Raw genomic sequence first — 16,065 nt, 5'->3', positions numbered from 1 at the left:
ACTCTACAAGGAGATGGGAAGAGGCTGGTCGGCAGCGGCGCTGCTTGGACACGACAAGGAGCTTCCTGGAGTGGTGAGCAACTTTCTTTCCTTTTCCCTCATGCTCCCTCAGCTCAGGATTTCATTGGCATGCAGAATGCTATGGAGCTGGGTAGGCAGGAGGGTTACTGTGGTCATTGGCTCTCACTGGCAATTGCTACTGTAAATGCTCTGGATGTCACTTTTCCTTTCCTCTAGTCAGGCAGGCAAAAATAACACAAATGTAGCTGGCTTTGGAGAACTGGGGGCTAAACTGTTTCACCTGTTGAGCTGTTACAAGGAGTTTACAAAGAGTTACAAAGGTTTGTTCATCTTTAAGCAGGCTGCTGCGCTTACATGACATGTGTCCTGGGATAACAACAGACATTACACTGATTTAACACTTCAACCTCAAGAAAGCTGAGGTTAAAAAATGTTGTGTGGGAAGTGTGAAAAAGAATTTGGGTTACAAATAGAGTAGCGGGTCTTCACATGGAAAATTTGTAGGTCAACTAATGAAGGCAACTAATGAATTCTTGCTTTTTTTTTTTTTTAAATATCCTTTGCCATCTTACAAAATTAAGATGATTTATTACGTCAGCATAAATTAATAAACTTCTCTCTTTTTTTTAATTAAAAAAAGAAACAGCAGCACCAAACAACACCAGTGAGCCTGATGAAAACTGCAATTCTAATGTAAGTGCCAAAGCCCCCTATCAATCTGCTAAAATTAATTGCATATAAATTTCTAGTGGAAAAAAACTTTTCTTTTTGCTACAACAACCCTCATCCAAACCGGAAAGCAGGGAGTCCTAGTGCCAGAAGTAACAACACTAAGGAATTATGCATAATTCAAAATTGATGACCAAACTTTTCTTTTAGCTAGTGGCCATTTCTAGACTTCCTTGTTATTGGTGGCCCTTGAAAAAGAAAGCTAACAAGTAGGGCCAAGCAGGGAAAGCCAAATGCTGGCAAGATGTTCACTGAGCCCTGCATCTTTGTAGTGCTAATAGCAAAGAGAACATGGCTTGGAAACTGCTAAACTGGGTGTATCCAAATTTGTCAAGAGAATAACAGCTACACATTTGAACTACAAAGAAATAAGCAGGGCGTTGCAAATCCCAATACCTTACACAGACCCTTATCCCTAGAGAATCTCAGTCAAGGTGGAGATGGAGAATGGAACACAAGCACTTATAAGCCTATAGATCACATCCTTTGATAAAAATATAATTGTCTCCAGAGCTCAGATCCACTCCTTTTGCACTGTGCGGAGGTATTTTCGGAGAAGAGATCCCTTGAAAGTCTTAAAACACGCACAAAATCCTCACTCGTGGCTGCACAAGGAGCCATCACTTGCTGCATCTTCCTTCAGGCAGCTCTAGGTACAGGGATCATGTTGGAAAGTCGTCTCCAGCACAGAGTCCCCAGGGTGACCATTATCCAGATGGCAACTCAGCTGACACTGGTCTAATCCTCACTGTAGCCAAGACGGAGAACGTGAGGATCTGACGGTCGCTTAGCCCACAGCTATTCTGCTGTGCGCCCTGCTTATGCCAAAGGAATGAAAGCCTCCCTTTTTGTATTACATGTATTTGATCACCTGCCTTATACACCAGTGAGAGAGGGAAGAACCACCTGCTTACGCAGAAACAGCAGCACTTTCCAAGGGGAAGATGTGTTGGACGGCATCCCTGCCATGCTAAATGACAGGAACGCTGCCACAGACCAAGCAGCACTAAATACTGCASGGCTTTGTAGGACAATGTAAGAGCTACTCAAGTACTGGCATAACTAATACACCTCTTACTCAAAACCAAATTAAACTCAAGACATCACATTAAGAATAGTTGGCACATAGGAAGTTACTAATACCAAGTTAGAAGGAAAAAACTGACATTCTAGAAAAAGCCTCAAAACCCTTTTACCTTCCAATAGTAAAATCATTGGGGAAAGAACTAAGTATTAGCCAATTTATGGATGACCCACCAAACTCCTCCTTCAGCTTCTCTCCTTAGTAACAATCAGATCATAAAGTTAGTCAGGGAACAATTAAGGAGAGCCCTGATGATACAGACAGTGAGGAGAAATGGTCTTCCCCTGCCAAGGGCTCCTCTAGCTGCCTCAAGGCAGATAACCTTCCACTGAAGCAGCAGGAGAGCAAAGCACTTCTGCATTATTGATTTTTAAGTAATCACATCACAGAATTCAATCTTTGCAGTAGATTAATACAAGCATTCCCCTGGTGTCTTAATTACCAACACAGAATTAGCCAGCTCATCTCAAGCAAAAGCTAGCAATACAGCAGCAGAGTCTAGAAAGCTTTCCATCTAGAAAAGAAACAGCAAATTCAATGTTTAAAGATAATTGTATATTATTCTGTTAAACTAACTGTTCTCCATTTATCTAATTTGAACGGAGATATCCTCCAACTTTCTGTTGGTCAGATGAGATGCATGTGGTCTTCGTGATTTATACAGAAAGTGTCAGCAGATGTATTTTTAAAAATTGGTATCAGGGTCATCTCTCAGAAAAGAAAGACAAAATGGAAATTATACAGGTTTCCACTGACTTTAGAACAGGTAATTGTCTTGATTTGTTCAGCCTGGTTGAAATAATAGCTGATCTTTAAGCACAGAGATGGAGGTCAACTCCAACCCCAGCACAGGGATTCAGGCCAGCAGTGGTCATCATTATCTGGTATCATTCTTTTTGATATTTCACTTGAGCAGAAGGTCTGCTGGCTTTCTTGTGTCTTGCTCTAAAAATAAATGCAGAGGACCAAACACACCAAATTGAAGGCCCAATTTCCTCTAAGTTCTTATCTGTGGCATTAATTCTTTGTGTCCTTTTGACAAGTCCCTTTATGAATCATTTCAGTCTTAAAGTTTGCACAAGAATAATAACGCTTATCAATGCCAGAGGTGTTATTCGGATCAATTTAAATTGATTCTAATTTATGAAATGCTACAAAAATGTAAATGCCATAGAAAAGACTGGCTTAGAAAAGTTTAATGATTCCAAGAAATACTTCAGTACTTATTAATCGCACTTCTTTTCTGAGATGGTAAAGTTGGATGAGCAAACAGACAAGAGATGATACTCAGCCCCTTGAGAAAAAGTCTTGGAGATACAGGTTCCCATAGAACTATTTACTTTATGATGATGAATTCAGATGACTCATAATTTTGATCACATCATCCAGTTTGCTGCTGCTGACAACCATACAAAACTTGCACCGTTTGCACTGAAACTTTGTGGGATGTGCCTGTCTCAGAGCTGTGTTGTTTTTGGAAAAGTTTCAAAGTGATTTAGCTCTTTCTGGGAAAAACGGGAAGAAAAGGACATGCTTTCTTTCCTACCCCAGGAAAATTTGTTTAGAATATTTTTGTTGTTGTTCGTTTTGCTCTCTCTGTGGACATCTACCCGAAGTCCAGTCAAACTACAAACTCTTGGAAACCTACTCATTGCACAGGCTGTGGGAAGGCTTTCACACTGCTGGCAGTTTGGTTTCCAGCAGGATCCTCATCACAGAAATCATGGAATCTCTCACAGGGATCATCAGTGATCAGATGTGATAACAATTCAGATGTTATCCCTACATCAAGTAATCATACGTGCTCCTATAGCTTGTACACAGAAGATGACCTGGCCATGGTTTATGCCTGTAAGGATTAACTTAAGGCTATAAAGGCAAAAGCAGAGCTGATTTTAAATGGTTGCTCTCATGTACTTTAATATATAATACTGCCTGGCAGTAAAACTAAGAACTTCTCCATGTGGCTGATGAACTTCCCTCCACACTTCACACATACATTTCTCATAAAGGAGTCTAAAATCAAGTCACTTGGCTTCTCAAGAAGCCAAAAAGAAAAAAGAATAGGAAAAAAAAAAGAGAGAAAAAAAAACAGACTGCGGAATTCATGCAAACTATAGCCTCAAAAATGTGTCTGAACATATGAAACAAAACACAGATGATACAAAGACTGCACAATTAGGTTCTAATCATATCAACTCACACCTTAAAACAGTAAAAACTCAAATTGCTTATCCTCATATACATAAATTGAATTTTACTGTCTCATCTCCCAAAGAATATAAATTTTATTTGAGAAGCACTAGGAAGTTTATGGGTGAACTTAACAGAACAGCCCACAAGGATGAGAATGATTCTGCATTTCAGAGCAAGCATTGCAGAATATCAGTTCCTAATTAAATGTTGGTATTAGTTATTAAGAATGTACTCTAGTAAATATATAAAAACTCAGTAGAAGCACTGAAGAAAGAGGCACAGATATGGGGACCACACAATTAAAGACCATAACACCCACATAGAAGTGTGTTGAATTATACCTGCACTGGTATCCTTAATCCTAACCTTTCTATTCTTTGGATGCTTTGCTTTGCAACATTACTGAATGTTTCCATAACACAGTTATGTGGATAACCACAGTACGTAGTTCACATTAACTGAAAAATAAGATTAACTGTGTGAAGTTTCAAAGAGTTTTAAGGGTTAAAAGAGTGCTGCTGCCTTACAGATATTAATGACACCTTAGCCTTTTGGAAGTACACTAGAATGCAGGTAAACTGCAGCCAACCTTTAAAATCACATGTGCAAACTGAAAGCTTTGTTAGGAGGTTCAAATGACTGGAGTTAAGTAACAGATAGGTGTTATCAATTTTTCTTCCTGCTAGCAGAAGTCTTCACACCAACAACTTGAAGGCAGACCAGAATGTCAGTGCCCTCTTATATAAAAATCTGTGTTTGTTGGCAGCTATGTACTCTGTATCTGAGAGTCCTGTTATTTCTGACACATGGTGTCTCTCAACCGAGCAGTCGAGCCACGTGCTGCACTGGGATTTCTCCATGGCTAAAGGCAAAGTGCAAGATGGTAGGAGCTGGGAAATGGAGGAAAAAGCAGCACAACTGATAAGTAAAATAATTTTAAAAATAATTAGTATCTTAAAAAAATGTTAGCAAAACAATGAAGAAAGATCAGATATTTTAGTAAAGACTCAGAAGCTGATTTGTTAGGGTGTGTTTGTACAAACTGAATTGTTTGGAAAAGTCTGTGCCACTTACTGAAACGGTGGAACTGGGAGTGTTTGTTCCATATCCAGATGAAGGGAGAGAGGCCAAGGACCAGCGACGCCCATCCGTTCTGGGGAGAAGAAGCAGGAGAAATTAGTATTACGGCTAATATTTGGGGAAAAAAAAAGAAATTCTTCCACACAATCTTTAAATTAAATATCTCAAGGCAAACCAGTCATCCTATTTGCAATGACTTCTGTAAAGAAGTAGATGAGGCAAGTTTTTAAGAGCAAAATTACGTGACCTTGGAAAAAAACATCAAAGCAAATGGACATCAGATTCCTGCAACAAGTAGGTCGTTTGTATACAAAAAGGTAGGTGCTTTGCACAAAAAGATTGAAGTTGCAAGAACGAACAAATGTAATCAGTTTATTTTAGACTTCTTGCAAACAGTCATGCCTAGGATCATTACTTATACAGTTGCTTAACTTCCAAATAGTGTTTAAAAATGGAAGGGGGCGAAATCGTATCAGATCAAGAAGCAACTAAAAGGTAACACATTCTTTTTCCTGAGTCTAAAAGCCTTCTGCCTATAGCGATGCTGATAACAACGGGGAATTCAAGCTGCTATGGCAGTGCTGCACAGAGCCTATACGTCCTCCTGAAATACAGAAGAGATAGCAATTTCACCTCAGGTCTCTTTCACCTCCAATCATTATAATACTGGTAGTTATTTGCTATTATTAGCCAAGGAAAACTTTTTTCTTTCCTGGAGATAATAAACATATCAAAAGGACAAAATACAATCTCAGGGAAAATAGCCAAAACATGCAGCAGAGATTGCAGAAAAAGTGGGTGTGTTCTACCAAAGCCAAGGCAGATGAACTGTACAAGTGTTTTGAGGAGAATCAATATTTCCCTCCTTGAAATCCTCTTCTTCCTCCATCAAAAACATCTCAGGGAGGAAGGCAATTGAACTCACGTAGCACAGCCTTTTTCTGCCTCTGATTTCATTGGAGTCTCAACCACATTTTGTCCCAGTCACAGACCAGTGTATCTGGCTGGGTGCTGGGATGGATGTTAGTCTTTTTTTCCTATCAGCTTCCATTTGGTTGCTTGTTTTATTAAGGTAAATCATCAGTAAGGGGTCATAAAATGAAGCTAAACAGGAAGAGTTAGAACCTCTAAATTACTTCGCAAATACTTGTTTTTTTAATATATACTTATAAGAGATACAGTACATTTTTGTAATTGCATTAGGAAATAGGATGTTTGGTAGTTATTGGTGCAGGTCTAAACCAGTGTTTACAACACACACAACTTATTTTCACCGTAACATTTCTTACCCTGCTACCCACATGCCTAAATGCCTCATATCTTTAGGAGAACGTTCAACGCACATTCACACATAAGCACATGCTTGCATTTTTCTCCAGATCTAATTCCTTTTATTGTCAGGTACTGACACATGCTCCTCTTCTCTGCTACCTAATTTACATCAAAAGTGAAATAATCCCACTAATTTATATTACTAGGAGAATATTATATAAGAGAGTTTTTAAAAGTGGTTCATGCTACATTCATAAAAAAATATTCAAGCTGTGAAGTAGATTCTACCACATGCAGACTTTAGAGCTAAACCCCATTTAGCCACAGGTGATATTTTCTTTGGCAAGACAAACATATATAAAAGTGTGATCTCAAAAAAAAATCCTAAAGAGAACAAATTCCCTTCCTAAATCCCTAAAACCAGAGAGTGTCAACATGACCAAGTCTCTGCATCATGTGGTCCACGAATGAATACCAAGCATCAGCAACAGAGATCTCTGCTCACTTTCTGCATAAAATACTAGTACCTTGTAGCAGTTCTGGTACCAATACCACAACTTTACTTCCACTGCATGAAAACATGTTTGTATCTCTCAAAATAGTAGATGGGGATATAAAAAAATACTATTTTTTCTAAAAAAGGAAAATCTAACTCTTGTGAGTCATTAAATTGTGTATTGAAATTATTTCTGTATTTCGATAGTGATGATTAAAAAAAAAAAAAAAATCTTTCCCACATAGAAAATGACTTTTCCATCCTTAGACTATTTTCCACTGATGCAATCTGGGCAAGCAATGTGCTAAGCAGTGAAGGCAATGAATGTTAGCACTATATCCAGCACAGAGAAATGAGCTGAAATCTTTCAAAGCCAAGTCAGTGGTAGAAACATCTTAAAAAAAATCCTTCTCTTTCAGTTATGCTAAACATTTCAAAATTATTTCAGTGTTTGGTCAATAACAACATATTCTTAGAGAGATTTTATGCAATATTACTTTAAGAAAAGATACTGTGAAAAAAAATTTTAGGCCATTTATTTTAAAACAACCTCTGCTAGCACAAAAAAAAAAAAACATGTGGGAACAATTAATTTTGTCATCAAAATGACATTCTAGGAAGAGATTTAAGGAAGTATTTTTGAGGCAGATATAATACTATTCAACGAACACTAGCCCAATTTCAAAACAAGGAGGGGCTAGAAGAACACAGCACCTTCTGCAGAGTGCTGCCCACAAATCAAAATTGCCTTTGCTTTGTGCAAAAATGCACAAAACAAAATGCAAACATTTCTCATTTTCATCACCAAAGAATTAAAGCCCGGTGCCTAAATGGGGTTATTCCAGCTTGAATTTGTCAGGGCCGTGCAGCAGCAGAGCTCCCCCCCGGCAGCAGCTCGATGCCCGTTACCTGTCTGCTCGGTGGCCGTGGCTGTGTGGAGAAAACCGGACAGCGACAGTGAGGGCGAGGGGAGGGAAAGAAGCACTTGTCACTGCAGCAAACAGCTCATCTGCTCTTACTCGTATTCCACTTGTACTGAGTATGGACAGGACTAATCGTGCCTTTGCTTACACAGGCAAGAGGCTGCTGAACACACTCATTTTGTAGATATGACACCGTCACTGAAAGTCTAGCTAGCAAGTGATATATGATTAATCACAATATGGACTAAGAGCAGCCCTGCAACAGTCTGTAGTGAAATTAGCTTTAAAGTAAAATGTGTTTTCCAAATGTGTTTCCCATTCTGTCTTGTGAACCAGCTCATCACAGGGCCACGCTGAACAAATGGGAATCACAAACCATGTTCAAACAGGATAATAACTGAAGAAATTACATCAAATGTAAAAGGCAGAAAAACAGCAACCAATCACTTCCAGGATGGCAAGGGGAATAAATCAGGTAAAACAGTCCCTAAGACCAAGACAATGCAGACCAAAGGGTACAATGCAATCTCCATTTCTCTGGCATAACAGAGCACAACATTTTCAATTACTTAATATCATCATACGGAAGTTATTCTGATACAGCTATTTGATAATGTAACAAATATGCATTGGTACTACTGGCAGTGCTATGACCAGTAATCTTCAGGGTGCAATGCAAGCAAAAAACAGCTTGTTTCAGAAACTTATTTCTGTGTTTAAACATTCTTTTCAAAGACATAAAAGGTGTATGGAGCAACACAAACAATGTAGAATGAGCTACAGTGTTTGAAAGGGCAGATTTAATTTTTGGTTCATTTCTTTTAAAATTAAGTAAAGAAATATAAAAATGGGCTCTATAGGGTTTTGTTATTGCAACATTTACTTTACACATGAAAATCTTTAAAGGAATAGTAGTAAAACAATTTAAATAGCCAGCAAATGAGGCCAGTTTTGACAACGGTTTCAGCTACACATTTCCCCCTGCATTCCAGGATCCAGGACATAAAATGCTCCGAAAACTGGTTCACATTCAGTTAACTTCAGTAGTTTGTCTTGAGTAGACCCAGATGAGGCTCAGATACCTCATTAAAAATAAAGGTGGATACACTGAGTACGCTTGAATTGCTATACCAGCAGCTAAAAAATTCATTTTTCTCTCCGAGGCAACAGGAACAAACATAGTCTGTCTGTCATATTTCACATGATATTATACAGTTTGTTCTTCCATGAGAAATAAAGGCTAAAGGCTGCTTCAAACAGCGCTCAGAGTCGAGGTCTTCCAGCAAACCACTCAACTGGAGAAACACTCCAGGTTTCACCTGCCATTCAAATCCAGGGGATAACTTCAGCTTCTCTCTCCTATTCACGAACTTTCCTTTTTCCAAACCTTTACCCTTTCTTCTTCTCAGTTTTGACACGTTTTCTATCTAGTCCTCAAGCTAAATCTTTCATGTTCAGAAAAACTTCCTTGCCCTCAGAAGGACCATGTTCTCCCATGTTCTCCCTTTCTCTGATCATCAGATAGTTCCTTCCAGCCAGGGAGACTGCAGCAAATCAAACCCAGCATCCTCACAGTGAGCCTGATGGCCAGACTGCCCCAGAGACGCAGTTACTCTAATCACAGCTGTTCTTCAGGCCACAGGCCACGCTCCCACGAGCAGTTGCCCTGGGCTATCTGCATCAATGTATTTCCTTGACCACCTTCTGTGTGTGATACATTCCGGGTGATGTCAAGATCTGAACTAAAGCAAATAACATAAAACTGGAAACGTCAGAGAAAGCAACTGGGATCAAGGGATGTTACAGGAATACTCAAAGCTTTCAGCCCTAAGCCTAAAGATCAGGCTCATGATGAAAGAGAATCCCCAAACTTCTAACCAGTAGCCCAGACCTGAATAAAAACACATGAGTTGGGTGCCAACCTAGGGAAAACATGCACTGCCTTACCTTCGGGCAGGAACAAAGGAAAAATGAGCAGGTGCATTAGGAGAGAAGTTCCTGGGACTGTCCAACGGACTGCTACCTGTTTGAGAAAGAAAACATTTCATTTGCAACCAACTGATGAGTAGCTTTTCCTTGTGCAGAAATGCTTCGGGCTGTACTCATAAATAATTGACAATACACAGCATTTGATCATGTGAGCACTTGTTTGCTAAAGAGATGTTTTGGCTGATGTGGAAGCACTAGTATTTTCCTTCCTTTTAAAATAATTTAAGATGGAAAGCCCACCTATACACAATCTATTCTCCTAATATTTTCCAGTAATTTCTATATACAACTTGTCTCAGTACTTCTCAGTGAAATCTTGAATTAGACATGACATTTTCAGGAATAATGAGTAAGAAAGTAGCTCTCTACTTCTCTCACAATGTTTATCAATGATGAATGCAGAATTCACCGCAGAACTAGGACATGCCAAAGAAACTGCACATGATAATATAAGAATCACACACAGATCTAAGATGATCATGCCACAAGGCATTAGCATTCACTCTAACTATCAATATTCTGAAATGATTCTTCTCTCATGAAAACAAATATTTCTGTAAATTCAGAAAGTAAAGAAAAAATAACGCTATTTTATTCTCAGCCAGCACAAGAATCTCCTCTCCAGGCTTTCTCATGTGAAGTGTATACATATGGTTGGTAAGTGGTGTATTACAATGTACTTTATTTCAAAGCAAGAAGCAACCACTCCACAGAAAGCCTTTCTGAAAGCCAGAATCATTCAGAGACAACTGCAGAAACCTTTGAAATTCGTAAGATGAATTAGAAGCTTCATGTCAATGAGCTCTTATGATTGGGCATATTCTTAAGTGGTTTGCTCTTTCCAGTCCTTAACACAAGCATAAAGGAAACCAGGCCTAGAAAACACAGGTCAAAAGCAATTTCTTTGAGCTCAGAGAGTAAAATAACATTAAAATAAACAGGACAATAAGTGGATACTGGAGAAGCAATGCACTGCGAGATACTTTTATCTCTGTATCTTCAAATTTAGATCCCATTTAAAATGATTTTTCAAGTCATGTCAAACATGAGCAAGAAGGTAAAAATGAGAGAGAAGCTAAAGCTCCTGAGCGATGAGTTCCCTGCTGAGGACTTGCCCCAAGTGCTGAGCTCCCCACAACGGAGCAAGGTACACTGCAAGGTACACAAGCCTGTGCTTAAGCCGCATTGATTCCAACACTAATTAATCATCTACCTTGATTATCAGGCTAGGCAGAAACTGAACATACACCTGGCACACAGCTGAGGGCAGCTTTCGCTCGCGCTTCGGCTACCCAAGCAGCTCCTGTGCAGCCTCCGATGCCACCTCCCGAGCTGCTCCCTGCGGCCCTGCGGAGCGGCAGGGCAGGAGAGGGCAGAGCCGGGCGCCTCTGCGGCCGCAGCCAGCGGACTCCATCTGGCCTGCAGGTCTGCAGGGGGAAGCAGCAGCTGCTGGAGATCACAGCAGCCCCAGGCCCAGCTACCGCTTGTCTCGGAGTGATGACAGAACCAGAGAGGCAAGTGAAATGCAGACCACTCCACAATCTGCTTCACCAAGAGCAAACTGGATCAAAAACAAAGGTTTGAGCAACAGGTTTGGGCTCATTTGGGTTGATTTTCTTTTTTTTTTTTTTCTTCTCTCTCTATAATGCATTAAAAATTAGTAAGTCCAGAGTATGATATGACACAGTGCACACAGCCTAAATCCAATACTATCTAACCATTAGACTCCTATCATCTCTCGGGTTGGTGGCTTTGAGGGCATAGGAGAGGTGTCAAAAATCTGTGATTTTTGCTGCTTTGTTTTACTTCCTGACTTTACGCACATCTTAATTCCTGTGGTCACGGCGAAAAACCACAGCCTTTATACTACAACACAGGTGAGTGATTTTGCAGCCTGGGCGGCACCACAAATTTGCAAGGAAGATGGAAGGAAGCCACGACTGCTGCAAGCGCCCCAAGAGCTCGGGTGCTGCTCGCAGCACGTGCCTTCGGGTTGCCACGACTTACTGGGCAGCAGGGCACAAAGCAGGGCACAAAGCAGGGCACAGAGCATTTTAGATCTGAAGGAAAGACAGTAGGGAGGCCCTTAAGTGACATCGAATATCCTAGTGACAACGCAAGGAACTAAACCATTTTTGATGGGAACCTCGGTCTTCATTCCATTTCTTAACTTCCCTGGCGATGAATCCACTGGGTGAAGGTGCTCGATCTCAATAAAAAGCCCTTCACCAGACAGTGTCATGAACCTGCAATGAGCTATCATTGCCTTTTTTATTTTTAATCAATCTTTTGTAAACTTTCCAGCTCACGATCAAAATGTGACTCAGAATAACTCAACAAATTGGGTAATGACAGTTTTAAAACTTTGAAATTACCTGTGTGGGTGTTCCAACTCTTCTGCGCCTGCATAATCTGGTACAAAGATACTACTAATATTTAAGCAACATCTTTTTCAGATTTATATGGCATATTTCCTCCCAGACACTGGAATTTTAATTAGATCCCCTGTGAGTTGCTTCTAGTTTTAAAATGAAAAGCAATTAGTTTTCTACTCAATTCAACTCTGGATGAAGCTTTTAAAACAACAACAGGGAGAAGGGGAATTACTACTTTCCTTAAAATTTCCCAATATTGCTGCATCTGCTAGAATTGAAAGAATTTTAATAAGAGAAGCCTTAGCAGGAGGGTCTCCTTCGCCAAGGATGATCGAAAGCCCATTTACCGCGTTAGCAAAGGCAAATTCTCCTGTTGCTCAAGGGTTATGGTTGCCTACTGCTGAACCTGAAAGGACTCAGTCTCAAGAGAGGCCCTTGCACAGGATGATGGCCCATTAGGTAAATCAACACACTCTCAAGGACATTAATGATTCAGGCATGAACCTTTACATTTCCTGGTCACAGCAAGACGGATGTAGTCAAGGCTACACTCAGAACACAAGAAGTGGACCCAAATGGCAGTATTTGGTGAAAGCAGCCACCTCTCTGCAAACATGACATTCATTAGAGAGACTATTGAGTTCGAAAGCTCAGACTAGAACCTTTTTATAAAACCTGCCTCTGGAATTGATAAAAATAAAGACAAAAAACCACATTTTTTTCAACTCCACAAAGGTAGAAAGCTCTGTATGTCTGTGCCTCCTAAAATGCTTGCCCAGCCTTCCAGGTTAGGAATAGTCCTTTCCAGGGTCCTGGTGACCCACATCCCCTTTTGCAGCTATTAGGATCAAATCTGAGTGCCTGAAGTTAGCACAAGACACATGGTCGAAGACAGCATGCAGCTCTGGGACAAGAGACAAGTTCTCTGACTTCAAAAAGAGGCTCCTGCAACCAAGAACTCCACTGGGAAAGGCAGCTCCCTCACTCCCTTGATACCCAAAGCCCTATCAAGTCCGAGGATCCATAAAGAAGTGAAAGGAAATTCAATTTTAAGGATTTCAGAAGTCACAGTATAGAGAATATTACCAATTCATAAGAAAAATATTTACTTTCTAGATTATTACTTGCAAATAAAAGGTTACCATGGTTTAAAAAGCAGAACTGTTTACAATTATGTTTCTAAATATTTGGAGGAAAAAAAAATAGTAGATCAGCTTTCATTTTTATGCTTCTGCAAGAGAAAACATACAGTATAGAAGACATTCAAATCTTTCAGCAGCTACCATTCTATCTGCCTGAATCACTTGCTCTTCCGCTACCACTACCCTAAATTGTAACCTTATCTGCTCCATATCCTACCTGCTTTTGCCAGATCCTACCTTTAAGTCTGATTTCTCAGTGTGACTTCCTAATTATTTTCCAAGCTCCTTCTCCTCTTGCCCTCACCATTATCCAAATACACCTCAATACTTCTCTGCCAACTTTGCATCATCTTTGTACTGATACCAGCACCAGTATTAGATTTCATTTAAAGATCGGAGTTTACTCATTGAAATAAATACTCTAAATAAGAATATTGACTTAAAGTCTTATAGTACTGACATGTCAGCAATTTAACAATGGGAAAAAGGCCTGTGTCAAATGCTCTGCAGCCACTCTCTGCACATGCAGCACTCCATGGTAAAGAGGAAGAAGGAAGAGCAGCTCATTCGTAAGAAATAAGTGCAAAGCTACCTTTCTTTTCCATGAGCCACAACTAGCAAAGTATATCCACAGGACATTAATTAAAAAGCAGCTGTTGCCCAAAGATATGTTACCTGACAGTAACTCCCGTCCTCTGCACCACTAACATACATCAATATAATCCTCTTTATACTGGGAATAGTGTGCAAATACTAAACAACTAACTGAAGAGATAACTCGATCTTACTACAGAGAAATGAGCCGTTTCAAGGTCCATTTCATTTCAACGAATACACCGGCAAGACATCTAAATTCTTACTGAAATATCAGTTTTTGCTCCCTCCTGCTCTCTGCCAGCACAGCCTCTGCATTGCAGCTGGGGGCTTGGATTCCTCTCCCTGTTTTGATGTAGCCATTACAATGTCCTGACTGCATCCTCTTTCTCTTCACCTGTTCTGTGCTATCTCTAGTTACTTACCACCCCAATGAAAGCTACGGATCTGACATTTAAACCAGGCAGTTCAGTTTCTGCTGTAAGCAGCTCACTGCAAGAGCTGGGGCTGCAGTAAAAACACTGAACGTTTGCAGGGGCACTATGAGAACCAGTGGCCTGAGCACTAAAATTGTTACAAAGTGGGGTTTTGTTCTTGTTTTTCCCATGGTTTTCTACATAAGACATACAATTCATTGAATGCTAACACAAATGGCCAAAAATCTTACCAAACAATACAGAATTACCTGCCTTCCAGCACATACGGATCTTGTATTGAAGTTGATCAGTCATTCCTATTTCACACGTGTGACTGACACCTGGATGGCAGGACAGGATGATGGCATTCCTTATATTTGATACGGGTGCCACTGAGTGTGCTTAAATGTTTCCTTTTTTTTTTTTTTTTTTTTTTTAAATACAAGATCCAACAAGCCTTGTGTGACAGCCTTAGCCCAACTTTTACCCCATCTTCACTGTAGGCTGTGATGACTGCAGAGGTTCGTAGTCCCATCGGACCCCACAGAGCAGACACCATCCAGGGAAGGAGGTTCGGGCCAGGAAGCAGCAGAATCCTGCCTTTCTTTACCAGTGCGAAAGGGGAAAATGCATAAACAAGGAGAAGCCCTCATAATAAAAGCCATTTTTGCCAGTAGGAGGAATGGAACTTGCAGGGAAAGCGCACAGGAAGGTAATTCAGGGCTGCCCACGAGCAGCTCCCTGCACATGGCATCGCAGCTGGGGACAGAGCAAACCCACAGGCAGTGACAAGTGTCTTCCCTGGAAGCCAGGCTGCAATTCAGCTTCATTACAGCAGTAGAAAATAAATTTCAAAATAGTTTGAACCTCAATCCCCCAGCTGTAAGACTCAATCTCTTTTCTACCAAGTTATAAAGAGGATGTTGCTTCTGCCACTGTTTTGAAGCTTTTAATTTGAAAAAATAATCAAGCAGTAATTTAGGTTATTTCCCCTCCTGATGTGAGACTGCACAGTGTAACGGATGTACTGTGCACTACTTCTCTGCTTCTCTAATTGGCAAAAAAGCACAAACATTTCTATACATCTCTTCCACATGGAAACTTCAGAAGTCAACACTGAGGAAGACCCAGAGCAAATAATTTAAACTACATATTGACAGACACAGAACTCAAATCTCATTTTTTTTCTAATTTGAAAAATCTCATTTTCAAATAAATGAGGTGTTTCAAAGGTCAGCAGGTATTATGGGACTTGCAGGAGAACTACTACCCATTTTTAAGGGATTACTAAAGGGCAAAACACAGGTATTAGGATTAAGAAGGAAAGCTTAATGCTGTAGACTCATAAGAAACTATTTTTGTTGGTCAAATCCTCTCCTTTACAAAATTAACTGGCCATGTACTGGGAAAGCATTCACATGTAGTAATGCAGAACTAAAATTTAAGTTCAACAGTAAAATTGAAATCAATATGAAAATTTTGGTTGGGATAAGAACTCAAAAATAACCTTTACAGGCACTGCAATCTAGTCATGTTCAGTCTTCAATGGACTCCTCCTATATTCTCCTGTAAGTACAAATTACAAGTGAGAGCAAGTTTAATTGGTACGTTCAGTTACGCAAGACTAGCTGAGAAGCTCACTCTGGTGCTTCATTTGCACGGACCATTTATTCCCAAGTCCACCAGGTGTAATCTGAACTCATTTAAGACACCCAATTGAGGGAGAAACACAAAAATTAAAACGATTT

General features: G+C 40.0%; 1 protein-coding gene across 2 annotated transcripts in view; it reads right to left on the bottom strand.

Annotated features, from left to right (window-relative positions):
- The window catches only part of MAST2 (microtubule associated serine/threonine kinase 2), a 184,519-nt gene that overhangs the window by 45,446 nt on the left and 123,008 nt on the right, over window positions 1-16,065 (bottom strand). The window contains exons 6-8 of one of the 2 annotated variants that reach the window (XM_026033667.1): window positions 9,749-9,824; window positions 7,788-7,808; window positions 5,105-5,183 (exon numbers count right to left, since the gene is read on the bottom strand). In XM_026033667.1, coding sequence (XP_025889452.1) covers window positions 5,105-5,183; window positions 7,788-7,808; window positions 9,749-9,824 — 176 coding nt within the window. The remainder of the gene's footprint in view (window positions 1-5,104; window positions 5,184-7,787; window positions 7,809-9,748; window positions 9,825-16,065) is intronic. The other variant, XM_026033676.1, reaches the window with a different exon arrangement.

Source organism: Nothoprocta perdicaria, unplaced genomic scaffold, assembly GCF_003342845.1.
Source record: "Nothoprocta perdicaria isolate Ctin4 unplaced genomic scaffold, notPer1 scaffold_0, whole genome shotgun sequence".
Lineage (NCBI taxonomy): Eukaryota > Metazoa > Chordata > Aves > Tinamiformes > Tinamidae > Nothoprocta > Nothoprocta perdicaria.
This window is presented reverse-complemented; position numbering and strand designations above follow the sequence as displayed.